Here is a 10,762-nt window from a genome sequence, read left to right on the forward strand (position 1 = left end):
AAAACCTGAATAAAGAGGGTGAAGAAGACAGTGAACAGTGGACAGATGCCTCATGCTCATGGAACAGTAGGATTAATATATTAATATATATTGAGAGTTTGTATTGCCAGAGTGAGTTATTAACTCAATGAAGTATCCATAAAAATAGCAATGACTTATTGAAGCAAATGGAGAAAGATCCTAAACTTAACAATCTCATTTAATTCTGTGGTTCTGGGAACCAGACAAAGGGAAAGACACACACAAGGCAAGAACTCTATGGCTGAGTTGCAGCTCCAGCCCTTCATTCTCCTAGGCAGAGTCTTTATGTGTAGCGCAGGTTAGCCTTGTGCCTGTACCTCACATGTGCTGGTTCATAGATGAGGCTACCATGCCCAGGTCTGGTAGAAAAGGATGCAGGCTTTTTCTTGGTTTTTTTTCAGTGCTGGAGATGGAACCTACAGCCTTAGAAATGATAGGTAAGAACTCCTTGGCCATGTTTCCCAGACCCTATTACTCTGTTGGGCCAGTTGGATGCCTGGTTTTGAATTCTGGAGTATTGTCTGAACATTTCAAAATCAGAATGCATTCATCCATTAAGGAATAAGGAGGAATTGATTCAAAGGAGTCTTGACAGATTCTTGACAGGAAATTGATGATGATGTTGTCCATTTTATAACACTCGGGTAAGGAATAAATGCGTAAACCCAACCAGAGAAAAACTAGAGCACCTGGCAGTAAATCCTAATGGTTTAAGCCAGCATAGGTGACTAAAAGGAAAAACAAAGTAAGTCAAGTGAAATTAATCACCTCTTTCTCAGAGAAGGTCAAACTCAATCTTATCTGTCAACAAGGAGTGTTTATTTATTCTAAATGTTCAGAAAATGTGCTTCAATTTAGCTCTGGTTTTGATGGTTTTTCTCTGCCTAGAGCTAAGTTAGTTACCCTTCATCACTTTGATTTTCTTGGTTATGACAAAGTGACTATTATGGAGGTAGAATTCTTAATTGACTATTGGAAATACATGTGACTGGTAGATTGGGACAGATATTAATCAGCCCTAAGATCCCTAAAATGGCCCTCCATACATTAGAAGGTGCTGAAAACACATATGTTGAGGGCAAATCCCAGGCAATCTTTTGCCCTTGCTTTTTCAAACTGGTTAGGATATATGTGATCCATGGGAATTTTGTGAAGAAGAATCACCACAAGTTGTTAGTGTCCACACAAATTGATAAGAAATGTATGTGTGTGTGAGTGTGTGTGTATATATATGTGTGTGTGTGTGTGTGTGTGTGTGTGTGTAGTTCTCAACTCCATCACCCTTTATAATCATTCTTACTATAAATTACCAAAGCCAGACCTATGCCCATCCTCAAATAAACATTTACCATTTACAACCTTTTATGAATGTCAACTGATACTGATTGTGTTCCTCTGTAGTTTGTGCTCCCATACCTTTGTATACATACTTAGAAGTGGAATCTTACCACCATAATTCATCGCTTTTCATATCTGCCAGGTTTACCTGACAGAAGTAATTTATATAAATGAATTATTTAGCCTATGTCAAAGTTCCTAGTGAATTTTTAAGTTCATCATGATGAGAGGGAATTAGGCAGACCAAGCCGTAATATCACAGCGGAACAGCAAGAAGACAAGTAGCAATGCTGACTCTCTATTTTTCTCTTCTGTTATGCCCAGGACCTCAGTCTGAAGGAAGTTCTGCTGACATTTAAGTCGAGTCTTCTTCAACTTGTTCTAATCACTCATTTAATGGTTGGATTGTTCATTGTCCTTGCAAAGACAGAAACTCAACAAGAGACAAGACCTGACGTAACTTGTCCATACAACAGAATGTATAGGGCACAGGTTATGAAAAGTCAGTTATCATGTATTCAACTTTTCTTGACAGATAGCTAGGTACGTAGGTGGGTGAGAACTTTGCCTGCACATCACAGCTTTTTCTAAATTACTTTATGCTAGATCACATGATAGATGTTTTGCCTACTATTTCAACAGTGATGTTGGTACTGTGTTTCCTAGGGCTCACCGCTCTGCCCTTCCTTCAAGTGATCATTCTGGGTTTTCAGGGAGTGGTTCCATGAATTTCAGTTTACTTTTGCGCTTTCTGTGATTATTATCTACATTTTCTGTCTCACTTCACAGCCATGGGTAGGTTCCGAAAACAAAAGAACATGTCCTTTACACTAAAAGTGATGGAAGCAACCTCACTTATGTGTGACCAGGTACGATCAAGCATTTAAGGATGAAAGTTGTCCCATGTAAAGATCCATATGAATCCACTAAGCCTCACAACCTGAGTTTAATCCCTGAAACCTCTATAGTTGAAGAAGATAATTGACTTGTAGAAGTCATCCTGTGGCCTCCACAATGTCCTATGGTACACATGCAAACACTCTAAATAAATAAACATAACTGAAAAACAAAAAAGGAAAGAGTAAGATTCCTATGGTCACATTGGGGAAAGGGAACTCAGAGTCTATATCTAGTACATAGACAGAGGCTCAAGTGGAGGGACTGGGTTATGAACCCACAATCAAAACTCCTGACCCATAATTGTTCCTGTCGAAAAGAACTGCAGGGATAAAAATGCAGATGAGACTGAAGGAAAGGCAATACAATGACCAGCCCAACTATGGATCTCTCTCACGGGAGGACACCAAGGTCTGACGTTACTATGCTATGATATGCCTTCAGACAGGAGCCTAGCACAGCTGTCCTCTGAGAGCCCCTACCAGCAGCTGACTGACACAGAAACAGATACTTAGACCCAACCATTTCACTGAAGTCAGGGACCCCTATAGTTGAATTAGGGGAGAGTGACCCCATAGGAAGACCAACAGTTTCAACTAAACCAGACCCCAGGGAGCTCCCAGAGACTAAACCACAGACCAGGAGCATCCACAGGCTGGTCTGAGGCCCCTGGCACATATGGAGCAGAGTTCTACCTGGTCTGGGCTCAGTGGGAGAAGATGTGCTTAATCGTTGAGAGACTTGAGGCCCCAGGGAAGGGGGAGGACTGGTGGGGCAGGGAGCACCCTCTTAGAGGCAAGGAAGGAAAGAATGGGATGAGGAACTGTGGGAAGGAGGACCAAGGGGGGGCAAAGACTGGAATTAAATAAATAAAATATTTTTTAGAAAAGAATCATATGTTCTATCCAAGGTAATAATGACCAGTATCTTTCTGTCTATCATGCATCTATTCTTCCATGAGCATGTAATGAAGGACATCTTCTGTAGCATGAATCCAGGTTTATTCCTGAATATACTTTTAGGAATATTCTCCCTTGTGTCACATCACTTTTCTGTTTTGCTGTTTTGTTTTGTTTTGTTTTGTTTTGTTTTGTTTTGTTTGGAGACAGGATATCACTATGTGGCCCTGGTTATCCTGGAACTCACTCTGTAGACTAGAATGGGCCATCAAACTCAGAGATCCACCTGCCTCTACCTCCTGGGTGCTGGGATTAAAGGCGTGCACCACCAGTACCCAGCCAAGCACATCCCTTTTTAAGGAGAAGACAACATAAAGATCATTGAAAGGACTGAAAGAGCTTGAAGGGGCTCGAGACCCCATATGAACAACAATGCCAACCAATCAGAGCTTCCAGGACTAAGCCACTACCCAAAGACTATACATGGACTGACCCTGGGCTCCAACCTCATAGGTAGCAATGAATAGCCTAGTAAGGGCACCAGTGGAAGGGGAAGCCCTTGGTCCTGCTAAGACTGAACCCCAGGAATGGGATTGTTGGGGGAGGGTGGTAATGGGGAGAATGGGAGGGGAACACCATATAGAAGGGGGAGGGAGAGGGTTAGGGGGATGTTGGCCTGGAAACCAGGAAAGGGAATAACAATTGAAATGTAAATAAGAAATACCCAATTTAATAAAGATGGAGGAAAAAAAGATAAAACATGAAATGATAACATGTGGTGTTCACTCCAAAAAGCTACAAAATATCAATAAAATTGGGGAATGAAATAAGAGGCCACCTATGCTGTACTTCAATCATACCATGGAAAGCTGTAAGTTGTTCTTTTGTTTATTTTGTTTTATACGACCTCACAGTTGAGTTCCTCTTAACCCTTAGAGGGCTTTTCAGACTTGGACTTAAAAACTATTACAGGGGTAGTGAACACAGCTGACACTGTGAAATAGACATGGTCCCTGGAGGACTACAGTGGAATGCTACACCCAAATTTCTGTAGTTAAAGGCTTATTCCAAGAGCAGTGATAGTGTGTCGTCTTTGTGGAGCCTCAAGAGGTGAAGTCCTGTAAAATGTTCATGGGTTTTTGTGTGTTGCCCATGAAGGCAATTATGTAACCCTTAGCTTGAAATTCAGTCCCTCTGTCTTGAAATTTGAGTTATTCATATCTCCTGAGCCACTAACACACGCCATATTCTGTAATCTTCATCATGAGAGAAATGAATTTGACCTCTCAGTTTTGAACACTTAAACTCTTAAACTATAAGATAATTAAAACTCTTTTCATAGTAATAACCCCAAGCAATTTTGTTAGAGTATATGGTATGTTCAAAAGAAAGCATTTAATTGAGGACTTGTTTACTGTTTCAGAGGGTGAGTAGTCCATTACCATCATGGCAGGGAGCATGGCAGCAGGCAGGCAAGCCTGGCACTAGAGTAGTAACTGAGACCATACATTGTATCTTCAAGATGGGCTTTTTAAACCTCAAAGCTATAATGGGTGCATGTTGCCTGACTGATTGATTAGTATTGTAGTTCATAAAGTTCACTGCTTGGCAAGACTGTTGAAGTTTGAGTAGTATTGGTACTAAATCTTCCTAGGAACTTAAGTAAAATTCAGCACTGAATATGTCTAACCCTAGATTTTTCTTTGTAGGCAGACTTTTAATTGTTAATTCAATCCCATTGCTTGTTGTGGGCCTGTTTTACTGTCTTTGGTATAATGACCACACTACCTTTATATGTTACTTGATCTTTCTCCCTTGCATCTTTCAATATTCTTTTGTGTGTGGGCTGTATGTTTGGTGCTTTGATTATTACATGGCTGGTCTACATAGTGAGTTACAGGTCAGGTCTTAGCTACATAGAAAGACACTGTCTTTAAAAATAATACCCAAACTAAAAGTAAACTATTTGGGTGTGATGATGTGCAAATAGTAGGTTTCATTGTGACATTCTATACAATTATCAATGTATATATTTTTTTTTTTTTGGTTCTTTTTTTTTCGGATCTGGGGACCGAACCCAGGGCCTTGCACTTCCTAGGCAAGCGCTCTACCACTGAGCTAAATCCCCAACCCCATCAATGTATATTTTTTAACATACCCTACCACATCTTTTTCTTTTCTCCTTCTGGTCCCTGTCCTCACCCCAAATATTTTCTCTTCTGATTTCTTGTTCTCAATCTATGCTTATATACTTATATACATATATGATTCATATAAAATATACATTGGACATATAAAAGTATGTGATATTGGTCTTCTGATTCTAATAGTTTTCACTCAACGTAATGCTCTTTTTTCCATTCTTTTCCATATAAATGACATATTTTCAATCTTCTTTATAGCCATTTAAACTCCTATTACAATACATATAAACATTATATATGTAAACATCTTATTTGTACAGTCATCTACTGATAGAGTCATCAAGCTGGCTTTATAACTAAGCTATTGTGAATAATGCAACAATTCACATAACAGAGCTAGGCAAGTTCCTGTGCAGGAGTCTCTTTTTTTTTTCTTTTTTTTTTTTTTTTTTTTTTTTTCAGAGCTGGGGACCCAACCCAGGGCCTTGCACCATTAGGCAAGCGCTCTTCCGCTGAGCTAAATCCCCAACCGCCCCTGTGCAGGAGTCTTACTCAGATTCCATTAGGTGTACACCCCAAAGATAGGGCTGAATCATGAGTAGCTCAGGTTTTTAGAAATCTTCGTACTCATTTCCATAATTGCTACTCCAGAAACTACACTTACATTTCAAGTATTTGAGATATGTGTGTGTGTGTGTATGTGTGTGTGTGTGTGTGTGTGTGTGTGTGTGTGTGTGACTGATGGCTTGGGTGCATATGTACCAAATACATGCAGGAACCCAGAGAGGTTAGAAAATGGCATCAGATCCCCTGGAACTAGTGTTACTGTGAGATACTATATGGGACCCGAGAACTGAACTCAGTTTCTTTGCAAAAGCAGTAAGTGCGCTTATCCCCTGAGCTGTCTCTCCAGCCAGCCACAGAAACTCCCATTTATTAGTGGTTGTCTTATACTATTCAATACGGCAGATTTTTTTTACATATAGTATCTGTTTTCCCCATAAAAGCTCATCATGGTGTTATTTAAATGCCCATTTTACCAATGTCTAAAAGAAATCTTAGAGAGAAAAGAATCTAACTTTCCCAAGACAGGACCTGAGTAGATTTTAGATTCTAGACCTTTTCAATAATGAGTCAAAATTGGTGAGCCCCTTTCCAAACTGGAGGGTATTTACAAAGAAGGTTAGCAAAAGGAAAGTTTGCCTTGCAGAGTGAGGATGCCATAATGCACTCACCCCAACCACTGAAATCAACAGAAAGTGACAGACAATGGATGAAGCAGCTTGAGGTTTGTAAGGGAGAAAAGGGGGACAGAAGGGAGGTGAAGCAGGAAGAAAATGAGGGATGCTATTAACAAAGCAAATAAAGAGAGAAAAGAGGGGTTGGGGATTTAGCTCAGTGGTAGAGCGCTTGCCTAGCAAGCACAAGGCCCTGGGTTCGGTCCCCAGCTCCGAAAATAAGAAAAGGGAAAAAAAGAGAGAGAAAAGAATGAGGAGAATGGAGGAAAAGGAGGGGAGAAATGAGACCACCTTAAAAATCAGAAGAGCAGATGATAAAACCAGCCCACAGTGCTGGAGTCTGCACTGGACTTTAGAAGTCAACACTTTGCTGTGGCCATTTGTCATCACAGTGGTTCCAAGAGTCTCAAAATCTGTTTCCCTGCTTTCTTCAATGAAACCAGTGTTCTTTGGCTCTTCTTCGCCCTCTTATGTTTCCTGGTGCAGTGCCATGTTAAACATATGACTTGGGTTCTTATTTCTTGGGCAAGACTAAGGTGATTGCCTGAGCAATAAATAGAGGAACACTGAGGTCTCCGCTCCAGAGAGTTTCCTGATTTCTGTCTTGGACAACAGAACAACCCACAGGGGGTGCCTCAACATGAAGCTGGTGTTTCTATTCTTGTTGGTCACCATCCCCATTTGCTGCTATGCCAGTGGTAAGTTCTGTAGAAGGGAAGAGTGTTTTTGGACCACACATTCTTACTGTGTCTTCCAGGAAGAAGTCATCATACCTGAGCACTAGTATAAAGTGTCTGATGTACTAACTCCATGGATCAACATTAGTTCAGATAATAAAAAGGGTATCTCTACTGTGGATTTGATTCCTGTGTTGGAGCTGCATGTCATGTGTCAATACCATATAAAATGTCCTATTATGAAAACTGGTCTTTTAAAATCCACGGCAAGGCTCAGGTTTGATTATGAGATATTTCAGCAGAAATGGGTGGGGCCTTACAATCTTTCTGCTGCTCTACTGTGATGCTCTCTGAGCCTTGGGTACAGGAGTTATGTTGCACCAGTTGGGGAAGGGCACGTTATGGTCAGATTTATCTGCATTTCAACTAGTTATGGTTTTCTTTAATAGTCTCTGTCTGTTGAAACAAACTACAGGCAACTAAGGAATTTCAAGACCAGGAGAAATAATCTTTCCCAGGGATAAGCTCTCTAATTGGTTATCTAATACTATGATCAGCCCTGAAATCATAAACAAACAAGTAACACTAAATGAATGCAGAAGAGGGGGACAGAGGCAGAGAGACAGAGAGACAGAGAGACAGAGACAGACAGACAAAGACAGACAGAGGAAGAGAGAGACAGAGACAGAGAGGACATGGAAGGGTTGGAGAGAGAGATAAGGAAAAGGGGGAGATGATGTCATTATACTTTAATTTAAGAACACAAATTTAAAAATAAATGTGGTCATCTGAGCAGTGGTGGTGCACCTCTTTAATCCCAGCACTAAGGAGCAGAGGCAGACAGATCTCTGAGTTCAAGGCCAGCCTGGTCTACAGAGTGTGTTCCAGGATAGCCAAGGCTACACAGAGAAACCCTGTCTCAAAAAAACAAACAGTGTGATTATTATAAACGGCTCTCATGTAGTGTGGTTTGTAGAGTGTACATTGTTTTTATTGCCTACTTTATTTGGCACAGGTTGAAAAAAACCGTGAAGGACTTAGTGAATTTTAAATAAGATTGAAGACCCATGATTAGCACTAGTTCAAATGAAACAAAATCCTGAGTTCCTTCCTGCCCACCCCCAGTCTAGCTGCATGAGTTCACTTCAGTACTAGGGTTTCTGGTTATGTTGTTTTGTGATGCAGATGCTAGAGTTAAGAGAACAACTTGGCTAACATTCGAGCTGTGATATTTATAGGATGTTTGAACATAGTCCATGATATTCTTAAGATAGTAATGAAATATGCTCACCATAGCCAGTAAAACAGCTGCCATCGCTTCAGTTTTCTCGTTAGTGAAGGGTTTGGGAGGTGTGGCTTAGTTGTGGTAGGATGTTAGGTGCAAAGTTTGAAGTTTCTAAGTGGAATCTCACAACCGGCATATTCTGTCCCAGATTTGGCAGTGCCCCATCACCATTGCTTATCTGTGTTTCCACTTGTACACATGAACATGAATGTAATGATAGGTAAGCACTAATGAGTTCAAACCTCCATTCATGAATGTCATGTCTTTCTAGGTTCTGGCTGCAGTATTCTAGATGAAGTTATTAGAGGTACAATTAACTCAACTGTGACTTTAAATGACTATATGAAATTAGTTAAGCCATATGTACATGATCGTTTTACTGCAAAGGCTGTGAAGCAATTCAAGCAGTGTTTTCTAGATCAGACCGACAAGACTCTGGAAAATGTTGGCGTGATGATGGTAACTTTGAATTTGTTTTGTTTTGTTGTTTTTTGTTTTTTGTTTTGTAAACTGTGAAATCACTAACAAGGCAGAAGGAGAGAACTAGCTTCCAACAGACAGTTGTTCTCTGATTTCCCCACACTCATGGGTCCACCACACAGAAATACACATGCTAATTATACACATTCTAGAGGTCAATGCCAGCAGCAAACCACCGAACTGAGAATAGGACCCCCTTGGGGGAAACTAGATCAAGTATTGAAAGAGTTGAAGGAGCTTGCAACCCCATAAAAACAATGATGCCAACCCACCAGAGCTTCCAGGGACTAAACCACTACCGGAAGACTACACATGGACTGACCCAGGGCTGCATAGGTAGCAGAGAATAGCCTTGTTGGGGCACCAGTGAAAGGGAAAAGCCTTGGTCTTGCCAAGGTTGGACCCCCAGTGCAGGAAAATATGGGGGAGGGCAATGAGGGGGATGTATAGGGAGAACACCCGTATGGGAGAGAGGGAGGGGAAGGAATGGGGGCTAATGGACAGGAAACCAGGAAGGGGAATAACCTTTGAAATGTAAGTAAGGAAATATACAATAAAAAAATTACTAAGAAAAATGAACAAAAATGCTAGCAAGAAAAAATGGTTTTTATCCTGTGACTGACTTTTAAGGACAATTCTAAATTTAAGACATCTCTTTGTTTTGGTTCTCCAGGATGCAATATTTAACAGTCAAAGCTGTCAACAGTCATCCTAAACGTCTACAAGATCTTTGGCTCACAGGACTCCAGAAAACTGGCAATGGCAAGCAACTGATAGCACAGATCATAACTCTTCTTTCTTGACCCTTTTTTCTACCTATAAAGTGCAAGACAATTGTTGAAACCTCACATTTATGTCTTTCCATTTTATTAAATCATCTGCATACAATTCTCTCTCGTGTTGTTTCATAAACAATAACCTAAGTGGGCTGCTCTGTCCCACACTTGGAGTTCTACACACACATATGCACATGCCATGCACACAGAGGTAGACATTAGGAAATGCCCAGGTGTGGAAGTGAAGAAGAAAAGCAGCTTCCTCAACCCTTGTGAGTCTCTGCTATGAAGAAGCCCCCCAGCTGCTCTCTTCTCATCATTCTGCACACACTGCACAGAGCCCTCCTGAGACCCTGGGGCTGGGATGTTGGGAGGTTGATAACACTCCTGCTACCACCACTCTTTCCCATCTTATCCTCTAACCCCCAACACTTCATTTTCTAAAATCTTGATAACCCATGTGCACATGAGTACTGGGCCATGGAAATAGATTTCCTCCTTCTGTGCCCTGTATGGTGTTAGGATACTCTGCAGTAGGAACTGAGGATGCCTGAATTTGAACAAAAACAATATATACCTCGTAAACTCTTGTTTTTAGGCTCCACTTCTGACACATACATGGCTTGGAAAATATTGTATCTCATGAAATGCCAGGAGAGTCTGGATTAAACCATTTTTTTCAACTCAGCTCAGTGGTTTCCTCTTAATTGATGTGCCTCCTACCTCCCCAGCCTATGTCAATCCTTCAATCTAACCCCCAAAAGAAGGTAGTGAAAGGAATAGAAACCAAAACAATCATCCGATGGGACAGAGATCGACAATCACGAAGTCTAAAGCAGAGTGAGAATGGAGGGTAAACAAGGGGAAAGATGTACAGTGGCTGCATCTACCATTATCCCTCCTGCTCAGAGGGACTGGAGAGACAGCTTCAAACATGAAGTGCAGGTCCTGAAGAAAGGAGATGGTGTCTGAGCCTGAAGGAGGAACTGGATGTCAACAAAGGAGCA

The 10,762-nt window shown here is 41.0% G+C and overlaps 1 protein-coding gene across 1 annotated transcript; it reads left to right on the forward strand.

The window, feature by feature from the left end:
• The first annotated feature begins 7,128 nt into the window (after positions 1 to 7,128).
• Positions 7,129 to 9,867, forward strand: Scgb2a2 (secretoglobin family 2A member 2). The gene is made up of 3 exons (XM_032893556.1): positions 7,129 to 7,235; positions 8,771 to 8,958; positions 9,653 to 9,867. Exons 1-3 carry the CDS (start codon positions 7,178 to 7,180, stop codon positions 9,692 to 9,694), a joined length of 288 nt encoding a protein of 95 aa, XP_032749447.1. The 5' UTR covers positions 7,129 to 7,177; the 3' UTR covers positions 9,695 to 9,867.
• The last annotated feature ends 895 nt before the right edge of the window (positions 9,868 to 10,762 follow it).

Source organism: Rattus rattus, chromosome 2 (assembly GCF_011064425.1).
Source record: "Rattus rattus isolate New Zealand chromosome 2, Rrattus_CSIRO_v1, whole genome shotgun sequence".
Lineage (NCBI taxonomy): Eukaryota > Metazoa > Chordata > Mammalia > Rodentia > Muridae > Rattus > Rattus rattus.

Bases quoted from the DNA above. Each gene is read 5' to 3' on its own strand.
- Scgb2a2 (XM_032893556.1), top strand. From the start codon at position 7,178: ATGAAGCTGGTGTTTCTATTCTTGTTGGTCACCATCCCCATTTGCTGC. The intron at 7,236-8,770 runs GTAAGTTCTGTA...ATGTCTTTCTAG, and splicing joins CATTTGCTGCTATGCCAGTG to GTTCTGGCTGCAGTATTCTA. The intron at 8,959-9,652 runs GTAACTTTGAAT...TTGGTTCTCCAG, and splicing joins AAAATGTTGGCGTGATGATG to GATGCAATATTTAACAGTCA.